Raw genomic sequence first — 27200 nt, forward strand, 5'->3', positions numbered from 1 at the left:
AACATTTAAGAATCTTTAATTCACACTAGTAATAAAATTGCATTACATTTCATAAAATAAATGTTCCGGTTTATATATACAGAGAAAACAGACTGTACATACCCTCCAGTGAACCATTTCTTCAAGAAAAGGAAAAACAAACCTGAACAAATTTCACAAAACATACAAGCAATACAGTGCTCAGCTAAGCAGGCACAACTGTACATCAAAATTTGTAACTGCTCAATGTTGGGGGCAAAGGGATGACGGGGGCGTGGGAGGGGCAAAAAGTTGAACATTTACAATACAGTCCTTAAGGACTGATAAAGGTGTCTTAAAAAGTATTGCAGGCAAGCAGACGGACGCTTGTCTTTTTCTAAGTGCAGCAGAACATCCATCTGGCGTGTAAGGTGTGAAGCCGACTGTTGCTGCATGAAGGTTCCAACTATTGAACCTGCGTCTCAAAGCTGCCGTTCAGTTGGCCTTCTTCATAGTCCATTTGACACAAAATCATGTTGTTTTTTAGGAAAAACTTGTCCCCCACGCAAAACCTGTTGGTAAACAAAACAAGAAGCCATCCTCATTAGACACAAAACTACTGGAATTAATTAAAAATGGTGTTCGTGTGTGTGTGTGTGTTTGGCAGTAAGAGCAGCAGATGATGATTCTGTTTGACAGTACAGAGATGTTTCACATCACACAGACCACAGAATCACAGATTCAAAGCCCGTTTTCATGGTCATCATGAATGGGTGACCTCAAATAAAACTATTTCAAATGACTTCAAATAAAAAAAAAACGTCCTATTTGAAAGCAAACAGACACGACCATTGGCATCCAATGAAAGGCAGGTCAACTCTCTTTTTGGCTTGGTAATACGCTAAGGCGCCGCAGGAGTCTCACAGGAAATGGTTAGCTTTTTTACACACCAGTTTAGCTCGAGTGCTCAAAACCATTTTTTCCCCTCTCAAACTCTAAGTCAACTGAAGAGGGAAAATAACCCACAGCAGCCTGGCACCCCCTTTTTATACTCTGCTGTTTGTGTGACACAGTGGACACAGCTCCATAATGTGACTTACGGAGAGGGAAGATAAGAGCATGGCTGAAAACAGCTTGCCTCAGTAATATGCCAAGCTTATAACACATTAAAAACAAACCCAAAAAGCTGGTAACAGCCACAGCCATGGCAATGCTCTGCCAGATGAGCCCCGGCTGCATGTCTGCCAGCTGAGAAGAGAGACAGGGGTCATAATTCCCTTACAGCAGGTGTTCACTATGGTAACTGAATCTAGACTGCACAAGGTTAATGGGCTTATGCTGTGTGAAGGAAGAGGGTCACAGCACCCCTGACAAGCATGCAAAGGATGCTCCGCTTTGAGACCAGGACCATTACCTACAAAATATTAGGAGTCAAAAGCAAAATTCGGATATGTCATATTCTATAGATGTCACACCATTGGCTTTGTGTTCTCTGTGGGATTTATATTAGATACTGCCCCTTTGGTAAAACTGTACTATAGCTGTGAAGTTCTTTTTTTGTCCTTTTGTTAAGCAAGACATATGTTTGGAAGTTCAATCCAACTTTGAACTTCATTCCTGCCTCATATAAATTAATTTAAAGACTCACTCTAATGAAAGAGTGGGTTTTTGGTGTTTTTAACTTGTTCTTCTAGCATTTATCTCATGATGGAGGTCATATATACAGATTATTAAGCTTAAAACTGCATGTCAGAGTATTTCTTTATTCAAATCGTTGTAAATCAGGAGCAAATGAAAAAAATCTGTCGGAAAAAGCTTTTAGGAGGGACACAAGTGTTACAGTTGGCAGGCCACACTCTCTCTGACTAGCTTCATGTACGTCATTGTTTCCTTGTCCGAGTTGGCATCTGACTCATAACTGTACGGCTGGAAAGCTCCAACATGGCCCCCTTATTTTTGTTGCAGTGCTAATGTTAGATTGGGGTTGTATGGTGCTGTAAGCTAGTGGGAGAGAGTGTAAACAAGGGGATGATGGGAAATGAGGGCAGATTTACGCTGCCAATATAGTCCCTCGCAGAACTTTAGAGCCAAAGTATTGATGGATGCCTGCTGCTCTGCAGAAACTACTGTATATCCTAGAAAACTACAGTTTAAAAAAATGTTTTTGGCTGAAAATATTTAAAAGACCACTGGGAATGCTTTTACAATAGATCATCGATGATCAGAGAGGAACTTTAAATGTATTTCTTTTGGGTGTCACCACATGTGTTATTGCAAAATCTAAAACCTTAGTTTTAGCTGAAAGAATGAAATCCAGTTACAATTTTGCTCATTTACTTGTATAAATTGGCTTAAGGGCAATACCAGCTTTAAGTCCCAACATTACGTTGGTAATTATTTGTTTGCCCTTTAATGTTAACTATACCTTTATCAAATAAAAAAAAAAAAAAAAATCCTACAGATCTGGTATAGAAGCTACTAGCCATTTCTTTTCTTTTTATTGTTGATTTAAGCGACCCATTCTTACCTCTGGTTACAAAGCTGACAGGCAAAACAGTCCAAATGGTAAACATTATCTCTGGCTCTCATCACCATTTCAAAGGCTGGGATCAATTTACTGCACGCTGCACAGTTCCCTGTTGTACCAAAGAGCCTGCAAGGCAGAAAGGAAAAAGAAGTCAGAGATCAACCCACCTCTTTTTACTTGTTTTGTAATAAAAGAACGAGCCGGTGTGGCACAGCAGCAGCGACAGGGATGCTAAAAACATGTATGCATGTTAAGGAACGTCAAAAACAAAATTTACAACTTGACTAGTATTTTTAAAAAGTTATTTTAATTTAAAAAAAATGTAGTTTTTTGCTTCACGCAATCATCAGAAATACATACAAAACACGCACAAATTGAGACCAAAAAAAGCCAGTTAAAATTTCACACACATCTGTAATGTGACTTTAATAGTGTAATAATTTTTTTGGCATCAAGAATTTTTAATTTCGCTGTTGCCAACAATGAAAAATGTTAAAAAAAAATTTAGTTTTCACTCTGAGTTACAATTTATTGGTGCAAAAACAAAAATACAACAGGATTGTAAGGGAGGAGGCAAGCGAGGCAAGTGTTAAAGGTCAAAATGCAAAAAGAAAGATGGGATAGAGCTTTTCTCTCCCCAAAGCAGAGCAAATTCACAATTCTTTTCCCAGCCAGATTTACATTCTCATTGTTTAAGCTTCTGTCTGTGTTTAATTTGGAGATTTGGGATCACAGATAGATTTATATATTCTGCAGCAGGAGAAGGATCGCTTCACAGCTTTGCATGAGGCGATAAGGCAACTGCAGATTGTCATTCCAGCAGTATGTTAAACACTTTTCGCCAAACTTGTGTGGCTTTGACAGGAGAGCCGGAGTGTTGATATTCTGCCTCGTTTGTGCTTGTCCCATTCAGCTCCCTTCACCTTGTTAAAGGAAACGTCTATCCAACAGCTCTGCTTCTAATTAGGGGCCACTGCCCCATAGTTGCAGTAGAGACAGAAACAGAGAAAGCTTGTTATGTTTCATGAGAGGGATTCACAGGGTGTTAAACTGAGACATTGTTACAACTTGTTACTGAATCAGTAAAAGAAAGGAAGAAAGAAAAAGAAAAGCTGTGTTCTCATACATTTGGCATCTGCCACCCCAAGAAGACTCAGTTATGCAGGGAATGTGTTTTTTTTTCCCCTTATGAACCCAACAGCTTTTGCTTTTACCAAATGTCTTATTTTATCAGATAACTGCACCAATTATCTTGCTACAAAGCTGACCTTCATTTCATCGTTTTCCACCATTCATCCCCAAATGTGTGAATTCTTAAATTGTCCTTTTGATTTTATAACTCTTGATTTACAATAAACAACTTTGTGTGGCACTAAATGTAACCTGCTGCTCTGGATTATCTGAGCTGTATACTGGACATAAAAGCATTTTTCTTTCTAACTGAAATTATCCCAGACAACCTCATAAATGAGCAAACAAATGTACAAACTCAACTATCTGCTGTCCTGCATTTTTTTTCTTTAGTACAGAAAGTAACCATTATTTAATTTGGAAGTTAGACCATTAACACCGGAACCCACAATATATCTAATTTAAATAAAAAAAAAAAAAAACTTTCAGGTCGTAACATGGGAATCTAACGATCTAATTATGACATGCATGAAAAATTTCTTGACCTAATATTTAATGAGACACTGATGCTCTTTTAATGGGAATTTACTGGAGCCAGAGATGTCGGGGTGTTTTTCCAACAGAGCAGTTGACCCATCTCAGGATTAATCCTTTCTGATTTGACTGCCAAAGCACTGGCTGCAGGCCAGCAGAGAGTTGGTGCAACAGTGGTGCCAAAGAACTAGTTGCATGGGGAGGGGGTCTAGAAGTGATGGAGACCAACCAGAACTAAATTTGTAAGGACCACATTGTAGCCTGAAGAGTATCATTCCAGATAGAACTTTCAGCATTATGTGAGTTATTTATACACACTGCCATGTGACTTATTTTTCTTTACAGATCAATTTCAGTATTTCTGAATAGAATTGAGTGTCTAAATCATAGGCTACCAGCATATTCAGGATTTTTGTTTAAAATGATGAAATAGAACAGCGATACAGGTAGATCATCTGTATTTACATATTTTAACACTTAGCAGAAATCAGAAATACAGACCTGATGTTGATTAACCGTAACTTTAAAGACCCACTCCAATGAAAATTGTGTTTTTGGTGTGTCTAACATGTTCTTGTGGCATTTTTTTGATGATGGAGGACATATATAAAGAAAACTAAGATTAAATTTGTGTTTCTGAGTATTACTTCATTTAAATTGTTATAAATCAGGAGCAGATGAAAAAATGCCACAAGAAAAAGCTTGTAGTAGTGACGTAGATGCTACAATCGGCGGGCTACAAGCTTCATTCTGATGCATTACAGACAAATGGATCCATGCATGTCTTTGTCTTCCTTGTCTGAGCTGGTATCTGGCTCAGAACTTCACAGCTGGATAGCTCCAATGATGCTCGCCATTTGTGTCGCACTGCTAATGTTAGATTGGGGTTGTGAGGGGCTGTAAACTAATAGGAAAGGGTGGGCTTACTTCACGCCAACAGTCCCCCCCCACAACTCGAACGCGAATTTCTCATAAACTACTGCTACTGTGTAGAAACTGTCCTACAACAGTTTTTTGATTTTGCCTTCACAAAACATAATCATAATGATGAAAACACCACTGGGAACACTTTTGCAATAGATCAAGAGATGATTGGTGTGGGACTTTAGGTAAAGGAATGACTCAACAGCCCAACAATGGTCTAATTTGCACTTTGCTTGCTGACAAGTGATATGTTATTTTTCTTATAATAAAATTTAATTTTTATATAAGGCATCTACTAAATGTCAAAACATTCTTCAAGTAATTGTTTTGTGACTATGATTATGTAGAAGTAGTGTAATCTGCATAAAAACATGAAAATTAGCTAAAAGGTTTACTGTGGACACATGCCTTTAAAAACGGAAATGGCTTAATGAGAGCAGACGTGGATAATTCCAGGTTGCATTTAGTCATCATCACTTACTAGTGTTTGTAGTTCACATACTTTTTTTTTACAATAACTTAATAAATCGTAAAAATGATCAGATTCCCCAAAATATTGCACCTTAATACAAACCTAACCCTTTGTTTACAGGAATCAGATAAAACACAAATTGGCATAAAACGTAAAAATGAGCAAAAAATAAAAATCCTTGTTGGTATATCTGCAATGGAAAAAAATAAATATATATTGGGCATTAGACATCTTTAAAGGAAAGGTCAAACTATCAACAAAAAAATCAAATATCCCGCAAACTGATTATTTTCTATGCATCAAAATCTTTTTTTTTTTTATTAGTGACAGAGCTGCATCATGACTAGTTGGTTCATACCAAGAAACTCTGCCATATTTCACCAAATCTTGGCTGACAGGAGTCCCATGTAATAAAGTCCTTTTTTCTCCCTCTCATAAAAAAAGAGTCTATTAAGGAACTGAACCAACATTTGTCACCTACATAGACTGGTATTCACACTCCTATAAAAGCTACTAAGATTATCGTAAGCTGTCATTGTAGCCTGTCTCTATCATTTGAGGCTGGGCTGCAGACATAGTGCTTAACTGATGCATACAGGTTGGAAAAAATGACTGTTGAGAAAAGTCCAGTTATAGCTGCTGACTCTAAGTTCTACCTTCCAGTAAAGCAATGTGTCAAATCACTGCAAAGGTGTCACTGTACCTCGTCCATATTTGAAAACTGGGTTCGCGTTTTTTTAAATACTGCATTTTATAAATGGTAAAAAAAAAACTCCATAAAGGGCTCAGAGTCTGAAAATAGAAAAAAGGGGTAAATGTTGCACCAAAAATTCAAATGCTTACGTTTGCAAAAAAAAAAAATAACTGCAAATATTCATGCCCTTGGACCACAAAGTTACATTTAAGGCAAAAGTACAACATTTGAATGTATCTTTTTTTGTGTGTGTGAGCAAGTCCTGCTCAATCACCTACAAATCAAGCAGCAGCCCACTTCTTTCCTGCAAACATGATTGCCTTATCATCTATGTGATTTACAATCACAGAAAGAGATTTGGCGCAAAGAAGTTGGAAGAGAAGGAAAAGGCCATGGACATGGCAATGTCCCATTCACACAGTTCCCCAGCCAAGCCTTGAAGCGTCTGGGTTTTAATGGCAAACTAACATATGGCTTAATTAAGCTCTATGTGTTAGGAGAAGATTACAGCGTGAAGGACTCACTAAAACACAGTAGACTTTTTTTTCCCCCTTTGCATGAAGTTATTAGTTATTAGGTGAAGAGACCCTCTGCATACCGTGTAAAAATCAGGTGAGAGCCCACACTAATAAAAAACAGAGACAAATGGAAATTGGTAGATGGTTTTGTTCATTTGAGCTTTTAGATGAGTAGGACATATATATATATAAATATATAAATTCCTGGATAATTGATAAAAAGTCATCATAGACAACTTCAAATCTTCATTAACACCCAGTACATTTGGGATGTCTGAGGTTTAACTTAAGGTCAGATTGTATTTCCTGTTTACATGCTTTTCTCTCAATCAGATTATCCACCTGTGTGATTTGTCTCATTTTCCAGCTATGCTGATGACATACTGATATACTTTCCTTCGATAAACTGTGACCTTAGACTCACTGCTGTGATGACAGCCTTTCTCATGGATAGGAGCTGTTGAGCGGCTCATAAAGCTCAAAATCTGAACAATGGAAAAGGTTATTCACCAAATTCTCAAAGCACTTGCATGACAGCCAGACATTTAAGCATTTCCTTCTTTTCAAATCCCACATAGTGAGTGTGGTCTTGTTTTATTTAACTTAAAAGTTCTCTGAATTGCCATATTTTCCGCACTTAACATACCCCCCCCCTTTTTGTTTAAATGACATTGCACCTTATTATCCAGAGCACTTTATAAATTGATTAATTCTGGTTGTGTGTACTGATGTTGAAGCGATTTGGAGAGGCACACGTCGCTCTGATAATAAAATGTTAGTACGTTTTTTTTTTTACAAGTTGCAAACAATGTTTTTTTTTTTGTAGAAATGCTATTGCAGCTAACGTAGCAATATCAGACACACAGTAACAGTAACGTTTGTTTTAGTGGTTTCAGTCTGTTGTTTTTTGCGTGTTGCAAACAAGGGGTTACAGGTATTGTGTGACTAAGCTAATGTGTAGCATGTCTCAAATGAGTTCTGGAGTTACTGTGAACGCAGGTGATAAAGGCTACGTTCACACTGCAGGGCTTAATGCTCAATTCGGATTTTTTGAAAAAATCGGATTTGTTTGCTATACCGTTCACATTTCCAAGTAAATCCGAACTTTTGTGATCTCCAGTGTGACCGTGACACGACCCAAACGAGACCCGCATGCGCAGAAGCCAGAAGAATACTCAACGGTGAACGACGTCACTTGTTGTTTGCGGAGCAAACGTTAACAATGGATGTCAACAACAGTTTTGTCAAAAGCGGAGCTCTTTTTGTAATATTACATTTATTTTCACGAAGGAGCAGCACAATTACAATCTTCTCATTTTAAGAAGGCAATGGAGTCGGGAGTCCCTCAGAATAAATGCTATGGACTCTTTATTAACCCGTTCTGGAGAATCTAAGGATCAGAACAGGGAGGAGGAGGAGGATCGCCTCGGGTCCCCCGCGCTTCTGAGCACGGTCGGAAAGGGGAGAAAGAAAAAAAAGTCATCGCGTGAAAGGTTCAACACCACGCTCTGCCATTTAGCTGGAAATTTTTTCAAAAACCGCCCAGTTGCGATAAGAGCCCTGGAGTTTGGCCTGAAAAGAGCAATCACCCCAAATAATAATCCATTCAGTGACCTCCCTTCCCTTCCACTGACGGGTCTCAGCAGCATCGTCCACCATGGTTGATGTTTACGTTCTCGTTCCAGCCTACTTCAACGCAAAATGATGACGTTTGTTATGTCGATGACGTACGGTTCGGAATCAAGTCGCCTGGCCGGTCAGACGGCGGTCGCAATTGAAAAGATCGGCTACGTTTCGGAATCAGGCCGGCAAACCCACGGGCCTGGGTCGCATTTGAAAAGAGCGGATCTGTGTCGTTCAGACTGTCATGAAAAGATCGGAATTGGGCCGCTTAGGGGCAAAAAATTCGGAATTGGGTCGTTTCAGCCTGCAGTGTGAACGTAGCCAAAGTCTGACTAACTGATCTCTGGCTCTTTTATCTCACTTAACGCGCGCCTTACATACAACATGAGTTCAAAAATAGACCATTTATTGACGATGGTTGATATCCTTTTAATCCAGTGCGCCGTATAGTGCAGAAAATAATGTATCTCACCAAAAGCCATCTAGAGCGAGTCATCAACACATTTCTCTGTTTTAGAAAACTGTAGCTCAATTTTCCTCTCGAATCCGCTACAAGTCTGCAACTAGCTGGAAGTGCAGCACCTTGTCTCCTCACTGGTTAACAGATGACACCGGTATTAACACAGGTTTCCTCCCATAGGCTACCTGGATTGTGTATGTTCAGTCTGTTAGTTTACTTTTAGATGTTTTTTTTTTGCTATTTATTTAAGTACGTAAGTAAATAGTTTAAAAAATATTTATAAAAAGTTCTGTCTGTCATAAAAGCAATGTTGGCTCAACGGCTTAAGTGTTTGCTGGATCCTTTCTTGCTTTAGTTTGAATGTTTCTCCCATGTGTATGTGGCTTTTCTCTGTAATGTACAGTATAGCCCTTTGATGGGCTGGTCAACTGTTCAGAATGAACCTTGTCTTCTTCCTGAATGTTCCTGGAAAAGACTCCAGTAGACCTCAGTAACCATAAAAAAGGATGAGGAGTGTAAAGAAGATGAATATATAATTCAGTCTGAAACAGCAGCCGTAGCAGAGGAGGTGGAAAAGGCTGATTAGTTAGGTTGCGGTTTAGCTCCGGGCTTTGAAAGTCTTCAGAAAGCATATCTTTAAAACTTCCACATGTGAGCTACCAACTTTATAAAGTAAATGCATTACAGTATATTCTGGTTTTAATGTTTTTCTGAAAGGATTAAAATAAATTTAATTTTAGCTGTAACCTGTTTCTGTCACGATGGAGTGGAGATAGTTTTTTTTAGCATATACAAAACTTTGATAGATCATAAAAGGTGATTTTGTTTTTAAATTCATAAAATAGTTGTTTATATGTTACAAATCTTTGCAATTTAAGTTTTTTCTACATGTACGCACTAAGCAAAACTGTATCTTAAAATAACACACAAAAACAGCTACTTTAAAATACAAGAAACAAAGTAATAAAACAAGAGAAGAGCATAAAACATTGTGAAACAGTTCTGTGTCAGGTATTTATAAATGCTACATATGAGTGTGTTATGGCTCTAAAATATGGCTTTTAAAAATCAGTTACTTTTTTTTTAAACCGTCATTTCTATTTTAAATAAGATATTTTGAAAGACATGAATAGATTAATTTCGGTAGAATCCCCACATATTGTTCTGACGTATGAGGTGCATTGTGGGAGAGCAGTGGCTCATGCACTTCAATTTCCCTGGTCATTTGGATTAAATAAACCAATATTCTCCAAAAGAAAGTAGAAAATTATCAACACATTCTTATTTAAAAAAAAAAAGAAATTCCAAACTGTGACTTAATGAATTTAATTGTATTGTCCACAGCTGTTTGCAACATTTCCCTGCTCCAGTTTGTAAAACATTGATGAAGTGTACGTTGAAAAGTTGAAGTTGACTCATGAGCACAATCGTTCCAATTTTAAGATTAAAAACAGCAAATATTTATAAAATATTTAGTTTAATGTTGGAATAAGACATATAATATATGAACACAGCATGCATCCTGATGTAACCCACGCCTCCTTTTTTTTTGTTTTATTCCACACAGCAGAACAACAGCACTCATTAAAAGACTTCTTATTTAGGAGATAAAAAAGTATCTGCGAGAGCATGAGTGGGATGTTGCAGGAAGACGGACAGCAGCAGTATAAAGAAGCTCTCCCTCCCTTGTTATTGAGTTATTACAATGGGTCTTCAGAGAAAAAGAGGGCCTTCTTTAAGTTCTTTCAACGTGCTGCTTTGCTAACTTCAAACCTTCAAAGCTCCTGCAGTCTATCATCTGTCTGTATACTGTTTCCCCTAAATTGGGCTGTAGCTCTTCGAGGTAATTTTTTTTTACCTGCTCTCTAAGTTCTTCTCAGCTTGCGCAGGCCTTTTCAGATTTTATAAGAGGGAAAGCTGTTAATGCATGCGTTGCAGGGTCTGACCTTTCCTGACAGTTGTGTCATTTTCGTAAGTGTTCGTCTTTTCTTTCTCTGTTCTGCCCCCATCCCCAAAAACAGAAACTTTTGGGTTTTTTATTTCTAAAAAGGGTACAAAGAGGTCTGACATGAAAATTGGTGGTATCTGTGCGGTGCCACCCTCCTCCACCTGCGACTTCATCGGTTTGTGGGAAACTTAGACTGTTCATTATCTTCAACACGATTTCCTCTTGCAGCTAATTATAGCTCGTTTTGATAAGTGGAAGTCAATTCCAGTATGTCCTTTCTACTATATGAAATGGAAGATTAAATTATATCAGTCTTCGAGTCCTGCTGATCACACATTGGGCATATTGGCCAAAGACATAAAAGCCTAATTAATTTGTTATTCCCTTCTCTGATGGAAGAAAGTGTTTAAGTGCCTAAATAATGGCAAAAAGAGGCTGTTATAAAAAAAAAGAAAAGTGGAGTATGCTTATGAAGGGAGAAAGAGGACAATAGAGGAGGTGTGTAGAGGCATTTCTTTTGTGTTTCTTGAAAAGGAAAACTCAGACATGTGTAAGTGCATTCAGGTTGTTAATACCACTGAAGGACAGTCACAGATGGAGCTCCTATAATAATTAATGTGAGCATGGCAGACTTCCAAATCCTGGGAGATAACCCCAGTGTGTTTGATCCACTGCTTTTATTTAATGAAGTGCTGGTGGCTAATTTTGTGGAGCCATTTAACTTCAATACAGGATATTACATGTGAAGGTGGACTTACGTTCCGAAAAGGAGAAAAGAATCTGGGGGGGGGGGGGGGGGGGGGGCACTGGAGACGTACGGATGCTGCATCACCCACTTTAGATTACTCTGGTCTCTTAAACAGCCTGTTCTTGAGATGCAAGGCAACAGCTTTAATTTGTTCCGTAATAGAATTCATCTCAAGCATCTCCAACTTTAAGTGTTCTGCTTTTCTCCCAGGCTGAGGACCAGGGTGTGGGATAAATTTCTCTCTATAATCTAGGGAATGCAGAAAACCTTCCTCCTCTTTCTTCTTTTCTTTTTTTTTTTTTTTTTTTTGGGAGGCGGGATGTAGCTCTCGATTTCCTGTCGTTATCCTTTCTACAGAACTTATCATCTCAAGAAAGCTTTTCCTCGTCCTTTTCCTGTGTTGGCTGCACACTTGCCGCCTCTGGGCTGGGGTGGCTGTCCCTCCAGCTGATGCCTTTTATCCATTGAAAGTCCAATCTTCATCATTTCTGCACTCTCTTGGTTATTTCCCCATTAAAAATTACCTCATCTGCACCATCTGCCCCTTCTATGGGAAACATCAGGTCTTAGTGGACCTTTCACTGCATCTTAAAAGCATTAAATGTGGGTGGGGACTGATGGATGGTAATGGCCTATCTAAACGGAGCGTCCCTGAGCACCTCTCAAGTGGGCTACAAGCTTCTGCTGGGTCAGAGAAAGACCTGAGAGGAAAACGAGGTGTCACTGTGAGCAAAGGAAGAAGCAGGAGGAAAACACAAGGTGGACCTCATCTTGGTGCGCACGGACAAGGGTTCACGAATTATAAAAGTGATCTGAAGAGAACAGAAAGCTGAGAGACATGTGGACAGAAGGGAAGTAGGAAAAAGGGGGAGGACAATGCAGAGAAGGAGCTTTTGAGGGGAGGGTGTAAAGGGGGGTGTGTGGGTATAGGGCACCGGCATCCCTCAGTCAGCCCCTGGGGGATTCCCTCTCAGATAAATGGTAGGGAATGTGACCTAACGCCCAGGAAATGGTCATGTTTAATTTAACAAGCAGATGGCGGGGGCATCTGAAGAAGGAACGAGGGGGGTGGGGGGGGGGGGGGGGGGGATAGGGAAGCAACAAGCCTGCCTGGAGAATTCTCACAGCCTGCAGCTCTGCGACAACTGACAGCTTTCATGACTGAGGTCCTTCATGTTCATGTAAACACAGAGATGGGCATGAAAGAGATGTATCAACAACGACAAAAAGAGACTCATTTAATGTGATGCCATGAGTGAATAACTAATTAGTGAACTGTTTAAATGAGCCAGATAACTAATTAGTTTTTCACAGTCAAAAGGAAGTTTCAAAATAAATGTTTGGCAAACACTTATATCTATTTTTTTTATTCTATTTTGAAAGCGGTAAAAAAAAGGGCATAAAAATGTGCATTATAAGTATTGTTAACAGCTAACTAATTCAAGTTATAACTAATAGTGTGTAACAAGAAATAAAAAAATCAAACTGCCATTGTTTTTCTTTGTTAAAACGCATGAACCTTTGTGTATTTTTGGCTGTGGTGACATTGAAACTAGGAAGAAGCTCTTGGAATAGAGAGACTTTTGTATTTCTTGAAAGTGAGGAAAAAAAGCGCCGGTTCTTGCCTTAGGTAGTCTCTACGACAGAGGATGAGGTTGGCTTTCGTGTACAGGGTGGAGCCCACCTCCCCCAGACGGCAATCGCAGCAGGCACATTTGAGACAGTCCTCATGCCAGTATTTGTCGAGGGCCTTGAGCAGGTAGCGGTCTTTAATCTTGCGATTGCAGCCAGCGCAACCCTTCTGTTTCCCTTTGGGCTGGACGGAGAGCATCGGCACACCTGTAGTGATAAGGAGACAAACAGCCGTGCGTGATTTACGGCCTGGGAACACGAGTGACTTTTCATGTTCTCTGCTTGATAAGTCGCTCGCTTCTCCAGGCATCTTTGCCTGGCCTTGGACATGTCCACGGCACACCGGCTCGCTGTTTCATATGCATTAGAGAAAACAGTCTTCCGTGTAGATAGGCATGCAGGTCACATTGGACTACAGAGTCTGGATTCGCCTGATCCAATGGAAACGCACAAAGTGACACCGGTAGAGAAGCAACAGGGTCGTTTCTGCTGGATTTCTGACAACAACAAAAAAAAACACACAATATGCATTTAACTTAGTGCTGTATTTACAGCAAGCTGTGCAGTATGTTACTTACCTACCATTTCATCAAAGCCCATTTGGCTGAACTGTCCACAGCTGTAAAAGCTCCTCTTGGGCTTTGTTTGGTATGGATTAACATTAACCTTTTAAAAAGCCTCTGACCACAAAAACATTGCTACCAGACCCCAGTGAGATATGTTATGGCCTAAGTGCTCTTTAGCATACACTCACTCTGTGTGTTTCAAACAGCAATGTGCACACAAACACAGGAGCTCGTGCAAACACACACTCAGAGCGTTTCCTCCTTTTACACTTATCTGTACTCATGTGTCTGCGACCAACAAGCCTAAGTTACCAAACTCACAAATTGCCCTGCTGTCACGCAGGTCCCCTTTAAGTGCGCCTTTTAGCCTCCTAAAGGACAAATAAAGTCCATTTAATAACTGCACTAAACACTAATAGTCTATGTGTGCTTGACATTTGTGTTTGGACTAAAAGCCCCCCTCAGGCCACTGCTGGTATAGAGGCAGGGGCGCATAGCTCCCCTCTGTAGCACTAACAGGTCTGCCACAGCTGAAAGCACAGGACAACAGCTCTTAAGACACTCTCTCACACACTGAGCTATTGATCCATCTAAAAGAACACACAGTGGACGCCACTTGCCACTCTACTTTCCAAACGCATTTTTCCCTCCTTTTTAAGGGAAAAGAGGCATTCTTCATGGCGTGGGACTAGTCCAACATTCTGAATGTCTGCAGTGCTGTAAAAAAACCTTTTTAAAACACTGTAAATGTTACTTATTATTTTGTACAGACCAAATAAAAGTTTTATTTTGTATTTATTTAATTTTATTTGAGCCCAGTGTTAAGGGCACTGTGTAGTCAGAAATGATTTGGCTTTGCTAGACAAGTAAACACAACCTCAGCTGGCATCACTTTATTCTTTCTGCGTTTTTTTTTTCAGACTATCAAACTTGCTTTCCTTCACAAAACCTCACCCCATATTCAGTTGTTTGGAACAGAAAATCCTCCCCTCCTCTATCTTCCTGTCTCTTTCACACACAAATAAAAGAACTCACGAGGTGGCTTATCGGGTCCAGATTTGCTCAGCAAATTTTGGCCATCAATAACACTATAAGTGTAACATAATTAGCATGTCCCCTTAAAAAGAAAAGAAAAAAAAGAGGCGTGTGAAACAGGAGAGCTTGTTAGTCAAATTTATGGCTCTGGTATATATGTCAGTAAGTACTCCAGTGGTGTTGAGCCATCTTATTTCTTTATCAGAGGTAGAAGGGAGAGGCTAATTGGTCCAGTGCCGGTGATGGGAGCCATCAATTAGTGCTCCGCCAGCCCTCAAGCTCCCACATCTCCCTCCTTCCACCAAACAGACCCCTTGAAGCTGCCGCATTAGGATCACAAAACCTGCTATAAATACCAATGTTCAGTGTAAATGAAGCTAAAAAGCTTCAAATTCAAGCCACAGTGGATAAGGGTGGACTCTTCTACCTGTATTTCACGGCTTGTTAGGGGAGCTCTCTGCAGGTACGCCAACAGCGCTCGTCTGACAGGCTTCTACAGAACTAAAAACAGTCTTAATGAGGAGAGAGCCTTTGTGTACGTGCATGGGTGCGTGCGTGTGCTTCAGCATGTGCAAAAAGGAAAAGAAAGCAGCAATTCCCTCAAGGATGACAAAAAAAAATTTAAGTTGACTTTTATGACACCTAATTAGTTATTCTACTCAAAATCTTTGCTTTAAATAAGAGAACTAATTACACAAAGAGGTTGTTCCTCCACCTCATGAGAATGACTTCTAATTGGTTGAGACCAGCACCCCTGCACACACTCCTTAAACACATCATGTGTGCTTTACACCAAATTTGAAAAGGAAAAAAGCTTAACCTATCCTAGAGCTGCTATATGCTGCTCACAGCCAACACTTGAAGCCTTGCACGACACCATTAAAGTGACAGTCGTTTGTGTCTAATACGACCCGGGCTCTGTGTTTTGCAGTTTGTCTGACATCCGTTTCTACGAGCAGGAAGCACTGGTCCCTCACTCCAACATTTAGATCTGTTCCTTTGCTGGAACACCTAATATCTGAGGAGCGATTTACAAAATGCCTCTTTCTTGAGATCCTTGCAAGGGGGTAAAAAAGTGGGTTTCGACCTTCTATCAAAGCAAATACAAAAATAAAAAAAGCTGTTTTGATGTTACTGCAACAAGCAATAGGCCAAAGCCAACAAAGAGCTGCGACATACAGGAAGTGATTGTAAGGTAAACGTCTTTTCAATTCCCTCAATGCTACAAGACATTTTCTAGCACCTGTCACCACTCGAGGCACAGAACCTCCATGTTTTGCCACCTCCCAGAAAGAAAAGCGGCATTATGAAAGGAAGAAGCCGACTAGGAGGCAACCACCACTTAATCCATTCCATTTAACAGATACAAGTGCCACTGACCTTCCAATGTCATTTGATGTCTCCAAAAGCATGCCTTTTCCCATCACATTTAGCCCACAAAATGGAGAGACAGCACTTGCCCTGCCAAATATCCTTCCCGAGAGGAATTTAATTTGCCATTAGCACTGTGTGTAAAGCCCTGTCATATCTGCCTTTCTTTGAGATTCTATCTTTTAAGAATATGTAGTCAGTTTTACTGAGCCCAAGAACTAGCCTGTCAGAGCATGTGTTTTCATTATAGATAGCATCCAGTTTCTCTCACCACATTTATTCTTTACTTTATTCTCTCTTTAAATATTAAAAAAATACTATATATATATATATACACACACACACATCAGGTTTGATGTTTAATTATTTTATCCAGAATAAGCATTTGCCATATTCAGGGGCTCTAAAATGCTAATAATTTTGATACAAAGTAAAATACATCAAAACTGCTATATATAGAAACATAACACTGCAATAATTCAATTACTGGGAGTATTTAAAAACCAATAAAAAATAAGGCTTAGTGGGCACAAAACTTTAAAGCTTTTTTTTAACAGTAAAGTCGGACTTTGCTGCTCTCACTGGGTTTGAGTCTGTAACAAACTGGACCAAATGGCTCTTTTAGCATTAAAGGTTGCAGACCCCTGGACTGAAAACACATTGTTTAGGTTTAAAGATGTGGGGCATCCTTATTTTATCCACAAAATTCTTGCATGTTCACAATGAAGCAGAGGTACAAAAGTACTCACAGAGATGTTTTTTTGGCCCTTTTTAGACTGTCCATAAGCTGACGGTACATAAACATGTGTTTGCAGTCTGTTGTTATTTTCCTCAAAAAAGATACTAGAAACAACATAGTACACATATAAAGCCATGTGATTTGCAAAAAAATTAGAGAAATGGATCATTTTCCAATGAATCTTCTTTGCAGAGCTGAACAGATTTTTTAAAATATAATTTTAAATAACATGCTAACAAGCTACAGCAACTGAAATCTCTCTGTATGTCTTATGCTTATATTCTGGAAAAATAAGGTTGAAAAGTTGGAATCAGCAAACTCCAATGACAGTCACAGCACTGTTTGAAAATGTGAATTTGTTTATTTATTGATTGTTAAAATCCCAAATTAAACACCACTGGGAATTACTAAATAAAACTGAAAAATCTTACTAATGTGGAGTTTTTTAGAATGTAAGAATTCTGAATGACAACAGGAATAGGACTGCAACATTGCTGAATATTTAAACATGGTGGGAACATTTCAGTTTTTACTGCAGTTGTACAAACTTTTTCAGAATATTATCTAATTCAGATCAAGCTCTTAACTTAAATTCAGAGTGAGTGGTAACATAGTCAAAGCTCAAATTCCAATCTGCTCCTTCTGAAAGAGGTGTGACTTATTAGCTCAGTGCTGCAGTCATTCTGGTTCCTTGTTAAGCCATGGGCCACCATTAGCTGGCCTGCACTTCCTGTGCAAGCTAAAGGATGACTGTGTATTGATTAAACATCACCTGCTGCTGTCATAATCCCAATCATCCGAATCATCACACCCTCGCAAAACTGACATTTTTCTGCTTATAGTCTGAAGTCCTTCTGCAGCGATAAATGTTATTCAATGCAATCTTCAACTGATGATGTAGTCTTAGAAGAAATAGTTTCATCTGTTCTATTTATTGTACTAAATTCTGTAGGCAAATTTATAGGATCTGTCAACGCGCGCAAGGACTCCCAGTGGAACTCTCGTAGGCACTCAGCCTTTAATGGTAGAGCGAACAGTTACATCTGCTTCCATGTTTTTCTTAATGCCTTTTGATCAATTAAAAGCCCTGACGCCATGGTGTGATGCTGACTTTCCTGGTTCACGGTGGGGGGCGGGGGGGTTGGCGGGTGAAGGATCCTGATGAGAATCACTCAGCTATTATGATACCAGGCTGGGGGGGAGGCGGTGCGTTCAGGGAGGTGTGAGTCGACCCTGGGTGGGCGACTCTCTGCAGGGCCTCTTATAATTTTAGCTCCCAGCTGCACTAAATAAGAAGTCATCATGCTGAATCGACAGTGTGAACGAGCCGCCTAATAACACAATGCAACTTTAAATAATTGCATTTAGCTTTTAAAGCACTTGTTATCATCACTTATTAAGCATCTATTAATTCAAACAAACATCAGTTTGACTGTAGATTCGCTTTAATTACCAAACTACTAAACCCAAACCTTTAAAAGCCAAATATGTCAAACAATTGTATTTAAAGGAATAGATTTGCAGGGAAGGTTCTGTTTAACGCTTTCACAGAGTCTCATTAGTTTACAGCCTTGAGGCACCAATTTCTCCAGGTCTTTTGTGTTTGAGCCTCCACTGTAAATGCTGTGGCCATGGAAATCCCAAATAAAAATTGTCCTGGGGCCAAGGACTCCTCCGCTAAGGTTAATAGAGATCTGATGCAGATGTCTTGCTATTGTGCCGAGAAATTGGCTCCTTCCATGCCGCTTCCATCATCCCAGCAATTGAACTCAGACTCGATTTTCTGTCGCCAAGACTAAAAGGAAAAAAAAACAAAAAAACAAGACATCTGGTAATAATATCAGCTGTAATACACATGTCAGCTGCAAGCAGCCAGATGTGCGAATTGTGAATGATAAACAAAGACCACTGATTCATGGCCCTGTTATAAGAGCAAAAAAAAGAAAAAAGATATGCATGATCACACACACACACTCACAAAGAGACACGTGCATAAACTCTTCTCAAATTGGGCAGTCTCTCTCAAAAGCCAAAAGTCAATATTACATTTCAAGCTGACTGTGTTTTCCCTTTTATAATTTACTATAAAAGCCTTCTTTATTACTGTACTGCATGCTACTTTTCCAGATGGCAATGTTTGAATGCTGGGGTCTGTGAGGTGATTTCTGGGGCTGCATGCCTGCTATGATTATGACATAATTAACACCCACAGTAAGTGGGGAGAGCAGACAGGACCGGTGCAGGGACTGTTCATTAACAAGATGCACTCCCTCAAACTTTGCAGCTTGGTATGGCTAATAAGCCCCGCTGAAACTGAGCCCAGCCGTCCCTTGCATTGACCCTGGCACTGGCCGGGATAAGGGAGGGTTTTGTCTTCTGGAATAATTGCTCTTTTCACATGTTACAAGTGTCCTGACCCCCATGGTCGGCAGCCACTTTTCCTACCATAATTACTCCTGATCCGCTCCAAATGAGTCAGCCGCATTAGGGCTGCAATAACACTGGCCCGGCTTCAAGCGCGGCATGGGGAGTCTCAGCAGAGCAGCCTGGAACAGGACTGCCTTTTCTCTCAGCCCGCGGTCATTTCCATCACGTCAGAGGTGCATTTCTTACACTTGAAGTCAGCACGAAGGCCCTGGGTTCTTTTCTGAGGCGCACAGAAGGCATTGTTAGCTCCTGGTGCTCCCCACTCACTGTAGTTTGGCTGAATACTCTATTCCAATTAACAGAAAACTTCATTAGGGTGTTTTTTTTTCCACACTTTGCAGCCCCCTATTATTTTTAATTTATTCACATGGGGTTAATTAAAAGAAATGCATCACAGACATGCAACAGCCTTCTAATTAAATTCATTGCTCTTGTTTTTTTCAAGATATGGAACTGGCAGAGATTCCTTAAAATTATTAGTATTTTTTTTACATAAGACTACTTGTTCCAGCACTTGGTTGCTCAGTAAAAGGTCGAGACTGCATCTTTGCAAGGTAAGCTGTCGAAAACAGATACTGAGTTAAAAGAAAATTAGAGTAATTGAATAAGATTGAACGAGAGGAGGACAGGCGGCACTAAACATTTGGGAGACTGTCTTTTGGGTTTACTATGAAACCATGAAAACAAGTGGCGACAAAGTATTTCCATTTAAGATGCCGTTCTTTTTTTTAAAGCCATCTAATTCAAGTGAAAAATATTAAGTTAAAGCATCTTAAGTTCTCCCAATATATATAAAAAAGCGTATAATTTATTCCGATTTTTCGAGTGGAAGATTTAGTCAAAGAGGCACTTGTCTGTCACGTCACGATTCTTATCAAAATAAATCAATTAATAAATAATAATAAAAAGGTCCATTAGACCTGTCGTGGTCACTTTCTGCCACCCAGAACAAAATGCATCAATATTTTTTCTTTTTTCTTTTTTAAGTTGGCATTAAAAATGCATTTGGACGGGAATAAATGCAGTCCTCTAAAGTTTGTGTCGCTCACAAGGTCAGGAAGTGATGTTAAAATCTTTCCCACTCCCCAGCAATTACTGCGCACTTATTATTTGAAAGGATATTCCAGGAGACAGGTGTGCCATTCAGGGTTCCTCTGCGTGTTGGAAATGGATGGGAAGGAGGAACACCCATACTGGGCTGCACTGTGTGAGGTTCTTTAATCTTGAATAATGCAAATTCCCCACGGGGGGCAGTTATTTGGCAGCATGGGCCTCTAATGTCATTCAAGTACCCACTCCCACACCTGATGGGGTAAGTAATGAGGGTGGTCGCACAATTAGAGTGGAGGCCTTTATGAAAATTGGCTGTGATGTCATGCGGCAGGGTAAGCTCGGACGTGTCCGACCAAACAATCCTCCGGAGAGAAATACCATTTAATATGCCATTATGAATACAGCTGTAATGAATTCACCTTAACACTATATATAACCTCGTATGAAGATTGACTGGGCTTTATTTCCTCAAGGACTAATTCTTGTTATTGGCAAAAACCAAATGGCAGTTTAGCCAAAGACAGCAGCTTGAATGAAATGAAATTGTGCTTTAAGTTCACAGGAGATGCCATTTGCATCCAAATCTGTAGCAACAAATATCACACTTAAACACTGATTAAATCATCAACTTCCATAACCAAAAAATCTAATCTAGCTGCCCCAGAGGGGCAAAGAACAACTTTCTTTAATCACAGGATTTAATTAGCTACTTAAGATTTTATAAACTAAAGGTCATCCAATAAGAGGACATCTTATTTATGAGAAAGCACTCTGGGCTTTATTTGTATTTTTCATTTTTTTACCAACGAGACAAATGTAATATATTAGACATTTGAAACCCTTGTTATCCTTCCTTAAAGACCCACTCTGATGAAAATAGCGTTTTTTGTGCGTTTTTCCCATGTTGTTGTGGCATTTTTCTAATGATGGAGGACATATGTAAAAAAAATTAAGCTTCGAACTGGATTTCTGAGTATGTATTATTCAAACCATGGTGAATCAGTAGCAGGCGAAAAAATGCGGTTGGAAAAAGAATGTACTTGTAACGTAGAAAATACAATGTTTGGGCTACAAGCCTCCTGCTCTTCATTTACTTGAAGACGACTATATCCATGTACGTCTTTGTTTTCTCCATCTGAGCTGGACAAAAGTGTATGGCTGGATACCTCTGCAGTTGCTCGCCATTTTTGTTGCACCAGTAATGTTAGGTTGGGGGTGGGAGGATCCTGTCCACAACTCAGACGTGAATTTCTAATGAATTAATGTTGCTCAGCAAAGACAACGTCCTAAAAAAATCCCATATTTTTACAATTTTAGCTTAAAGCGGCACAATCATTATTGAAAGACCGGTTGTACAATAGATCAAAAGCTGATCGGAGGGGGATTTTAGTTCCTGATTAAAAAAAAAAAAAACTTGTCCAAATACCAAAAACTAAATTTGTCATTTTTTTAAGTTTTCTTTTGATACAAGACAACAAAGACTGCTGGATTTCAACATACATGTAGTTTTTCTTGTGTTCAACAATATTTTTACCAAACTCTGCAGGTAACAGTAAAAGTCCAATAAAACGTCAGTGCTGTCTGCGATTAAGTAAAAATGATCAAGGTGCGGTTTTAGTCAAAGTTACATTTTTGACATCACTAGAATATTGAGCCCTGGAGTACAACTTTAGCAAAAGGATGTGTAGCTTCTTGTGAGACAGTTCTGGCCTCAGCAGCAATCTCTGGAGGCTGAGCTGCCCCCTACATCCACAAGAGCAGCGATCAGGCAAACAATATCATTCAACAGCAAACGACAACAAATCAAAAACTCCTCAAATGCATAATAGGGCTCTCAAAAAATTAAAGGAAAATGAGCTTTTGAAAAAAAATTGAGATAGAAACATGGACTCAGGGATTTGAACAAAAAGCCACGCTCCAGTCAACACTTAAAGAATTTTTATTTTTACTAGATTTCTGTTCTATCTGTGCACATGTTCATGCTGATAACATTCTCAGCTCTAAAATGATCTACTCCAACTTTAAGAAGACAGAAGTAACCCACAGATTCTCAACTTTCATCAATTAGATATCACTATAATAAAATATATATATTAAGTCTCCAAATTGCCTTTTGGAATAATTACATCATTACAAGTTGGTTATGTAATCACCAGCTTCCACTTATGAACAATTTCCACAGCTTTGGCGCATGCGCTTCTCTTTAAAGAGAAGCGTTTGACTTCATCTTGATCTCATAATACAAATTTCAATCACTGTCTCCTTACATACCAGAATTCTTCCTGTGTTTGGCATTTCCTCCACTTTTTACCACGACCTCTAACTTGTAGACCAAAAACAAGAATTATTTTCTAATCCAAATTTAAGGACAAGTCGATTTTTATAGAAATATTCCCTAAAGGATTCATTTCTACAGATTATCAGTGGCTAAATTTAGTAATAAGTAGTGAACTGTCAGATACTGAAACTTCCCAGGTGATGAAAGAAGATCTGCAGGAGTTAACAATTTATTGTAAGTGCCATATCTACTGAAGTCAGTTAGTTTGTTGGGTTTTCAGTCTCGCTTTTTTTTTCTGCGGCTGTCCAGAGAGAGCATCAAGGTAACTAAATTCAGTTTAATCTACAGTCAGAACATACATAGAGTAACCAGTGGGTGAAAAAAACAAGAGAAAAGACTTTTAAAAACTGTTAGGAAGTAAATGTTATTATTTTAACAGAGATTTTTAAATGCATCGTTAATTTTGCTGCAACAACAACTTATGGGTACGTTTTGAGTTAGTTGGCTAAAAGGCTCATTGCTAAATATTTGTATTGGATAAATATAAAAAATTATACTTATTTTTGGTTGTAAAAACTCTCAGTTCATCACAAGCTGTCTTGAATCTCTCTTTTATTCTCAACCAAAAGTTCCAAAGTAAATATTTCCTTCAAGTTATTTTTTTATGGATCCATAAAAGACTTTAAAATGTTGAAGGTGAGGTTTTGAAGTGCAGAAAAGCAGTGATTGTGGGGTGCTACAGTGGGGGATCTTCTGCTCCCTGTGCTGCCTGCTGTGGACGCACTTCTTGTTGCAGGAATGTGTATAACACGGTGAGGATGTGGCCTCTAGCAGTAATAAAAGGGATGCTCTTACAGCTGAAGAGTGCATAATTGAGTTTGTGCGCCGCACTGATGAGTGCAGCCATTTACATGGAAGGCAGGTGGGCGCGCTCGCCAACACGCGCCGCTTAAATCTCAATTCAGTCCCTTTGAATTCCACTTAGATGGTGGAAATGATACACATCTCCCACACTCATGAATGTGAAACGATCAGGGCTGATAAGAATCTAGAGGTTTAGTGGCGACAGGAATTTTCCTCTAGTGTGAATTCTCCATTTGGGAGATTTTAGACTCAGATTAGAAGAAATCAAACACTCAGGACTCATGCTGAGATGTGTGAAGGTTGCACATATAACCATCTCCCAGACAAACTCTGTTTACAGAAGTGAGGTGGCAGAGCAGGTGCCTCTAAAGCTTAATGACTTCTTTTTTTTTACAAAGTCCTGACTTCAGAGAAATCCTACATGGAAATGTGTTTGTAATATTGTTCAAGGCCTAGAGCATAAAAGCCAGATGTAATTTCAATATTTGAAATGGGAAAGTTTAATTTTGAGGTAGGAGCAAACCAATAAGATGAGGGAAATGGCAAGAGAGCAAATTGCATTCTTTTGTAAAAGTGAAAAGACTTAAGGTACATATAAAAAATAATATCCAACTGGAAATTAGAAATCAACCCTCAGAAACCAAATAACAGAAAAGAAATATTACTGTCCATTTTCTAAATCAATATAAGATTGCTACAAGACAGTATTACCATGGTAACACTGGTAAAGAATGAAGCAGTTCTTATTATTTCAAAATAAAAATTGCTGCCTGAAGCCCAAGTTTTATTACAGCAGCTGACAGATCGGCAGTCTGTGTTCATCTGGAGCACTGCTTTTCAATCACATGCCTTATGAATGTACAAACTTTACTGGACAGGGCGATAATGGGGTCTTCAATGCAGGAGCAAACGGGGCCAGGAATTTAGCAGGAGTTTGTTTTTTGTTTTTGTTTTTATAGAGAAAACAGGATTTCTCTTCATGTTCATCAAAAAATATGCCTTTAGCATGAAATCACTTTCTTTCCCTGCTGTAAAAAAGAGAAAAGGGCTGAGTTGATTTCCCCCCCCCCCTTTTTCCCAAATTAGCCACAAATTGGAAGCTGGTGAAGTAAAATGTTGACGCAGAAAATTTGAATACATGTTCATTAATAACTATAACTTGCATTTTTGGTTGTTTTACAAGCAGAAATGTAGTGGATTCACTTTATGAACCTAATTATTCACAAAAAAGTGACTAGCTAAGGTGTCTGCCGTTTTCCAACAGCTGCACAAAACAAACACCCCATCCTTTAGGCGAGGTATGAAGATTAAAACTGTCTGTTTCAAATGTTATGTTTTCTCAAAGGAGCCATGATAAGGTGTCACAGATTTGTCTCCTGTAATGGCTTCTGCAGCGCACGCTGTTGCAGGCTTCTGAAAGTCAGACTTCAAATAGTCTGCCTAACAGACAGCAGCGCTGTTTTCTTGCTTCCATCCTATTTAAACACAACAGATGATCTGCCTCTGAGAGGGTCACAACATTAACACTTAAGGTACTCATGCAAACCCACACAGGCATAATCAATCTGGAAATAAAATAGACCCCAAAACACCAACCAAACCTCTCTCGCTGCATGCACACATCACTTTGTGCGGGCACTTAGAGGATACATTAGACAAGAGGGTTGAATTGACAAGCCTATAACTTTAGAGCCAATAAACGTTAAGAGGCACAGCAGCGTAAGAGACCAGAGCCAACCTGGCCAAAACGCTGGAGCTGCGGGTTGGACCCAGCAAATAAAGGGTGAAGCTTTTAGGCAATGAGCAGCAGGTGATCTCAGCTTTTCTGCAAGTCCTAATGCTCCTAAAAGCCTCTCTCCCTGGTTCTGTAATTGGGCATCAGTAGTTAATGTAGTATTGACTGCATTACATGCTCCTGTGCATCCTTTCCCACTAATGCCATTTGCATCACCTTGTACATTTACCATATTGCTTAGCCAATAACTGTTAAAAGCAATCTGAATCATGAATCATATGGGAGAACTTTTAGAAAGACACACATCCAAAGGAAGAAATCTACAGTTGAGTTCATTTGAGTGGATTAGCGGCTGGAGCCAGACAGCCTCATTTATGTGTGTCTGTCACAAATTTGTTTTTATTGGTTTTTAGACATGACATGTAAGTGGAAAGATGTGGCACTAGATCAAATGAAATATCCATTTTTCTGTCATACATAATGGCTTTTAAAAACTCATTTTTTGGATGGAGAAGACCTGAACAAACATAATTTTACCCAAAAACTTAGGACGATCCATAAATACTATCCATGTGAATGTCAGCAGGTGGACACTGAAATACTGTGTCCAGACTGAGTACAAAAAGTCAGATCTACTTTCAATAGATCCACTAAAGTCCTTTGTGAAGCTTGACTTAAATATAGGGTAAAATCTGCATGAATCTGTGCTGCACATCCAGCATCAGTTTGATACCAAATGGGGCGTCATTTGAGGCGAGTTTGATTTAAATTAAAATTAATTAGATTGCCTCACCCATTAACCTAAATACATTGAAATAGATAAGAAATGCAAGTAGGCCTATTTTGATGGAAAGTGAGCGAACGCGCGGCGCTATCCATAATTTGCAATCAAGCTAAAAGCACTCTGCTGTCATCTCCCATCCCGCGGTGATGTCAAAAAAGGCTGCCTCGCCAACTTCACAGAAGAGCAGAAAAAAAGAGAAAAGCACTTAGGAGCCACACGCTCCGCAGTCTGTGGAGGAGTGAGTACATCCAAACTCCTGATTACGCATCAAAAACGCACAAATGGTGTCGAAATGAACACATCTCCCTAAGGAAACCGCGTTTTTAGTGGCCGTGGAGGGGGATTTTAGGGGATAACTTCCAGAAGCATCCGCACAACATTCTGTGGAAAAGCCTGATGATGTGTAAAAAGGCTGTGCGTGAAGCGCGAACACAAGGGGTCCGGGGTGACGGGAAACAATGTGGAAAATGTCAGTACTTTTCGGGTTCTTGCTGCCTTGGCTGTTAGAGGATGTTACTCACCCTCTTCCTTGTCCAACACCATCGTCCTGAGGAACGAGGAGTCCTTCCCCGGGCGATCCGTCCTCGGCTCCAGCAGGCTGCTCCGCTCGCTCGCTCCGCTCCTGGAAATGGCTTTGAAACGCGCGGCTGACTAAGGCTACGCCTCGATCAGCGGGAAAAAAAGAAAAAAACCTGGAAAGACGAATTGGCTTCTGAACGTTTCCCCCCTTTCTCCTCCTCCTCCTATCAATAACAATATTTCATACGCGGAATGCGGCGATAAACACGACGAGGAGCCGCTGTCCGGGCTGGAGCGTAACGCGAAGAAATAACGATCGGACCGCGTTGAATGCTCCTCCTGAATTCCATGCGAAGAAATATTTTTTTAAAAATCTGCAAAAAATGAAGAAAAAAACAATTAAAAGCGATGTAAATGTGGAATATCTGTGGAAGAGAGCGCACCGCACGGTGGGATCAGACGCTCAGACTGAACGGCTGAGCTCTCTCCTCCTCCCTGTTAATGTTCTCCCTTTCTCGCTCTCATTTGCTCCCAAACAGCAACTATATTCAAACAAATCCAATTGCAAATCTGACAACTGCTAAAAGCAAACTTGCGCCGCCTCTCTTCCAGTTTGTGTGGCGCGCTCGCCTCTGCTGCTCCTGAATAAATGCGCGCAGT

General features: G+C 39.6%; 1 protein-coding gene across 1 annotated transcript; it reads right to left on the minus strand.

The window, feature by feature from the left end:
• lmo1 (LIM domain only 1) lies at nucleotides 1–27200 on the minus strand. Its single transcript, XM_004067015.5, has 4 exons — nucleotides 26543–27200; nucleotides 13163–13376; nucleotides 2486–2611; nucleotides 1–530 (listed from the first exon to the last, which is right to left on the minus strand). The coding sequence occupies exons 1-4, from the start codon at nucleotides 26562–26564 to the stop codon at nucleotides 425–427; spliced, it is 468 nt and encodes a 155-aa protein (XP_004067063.1). The 5' UTR covers nucleotides 26565–27200; the 3' UTR covers nucleotides 1–424.

Source organism: Oryzias latipes, chromosome 3 (genome assembly GCF_053564925.1).
Source record: "Oryzias latipes strain Hd-rR chromosome 3, Olatipes_Hd-rR_3.1".
NCBI classification, from domain to species: domain Eukaryota; kingdom Metazoa; phylum Chordata; class Actinopteri; order Beloniformes; family Adrianichthyidae; genus Oryzias; species Oryzias latipes.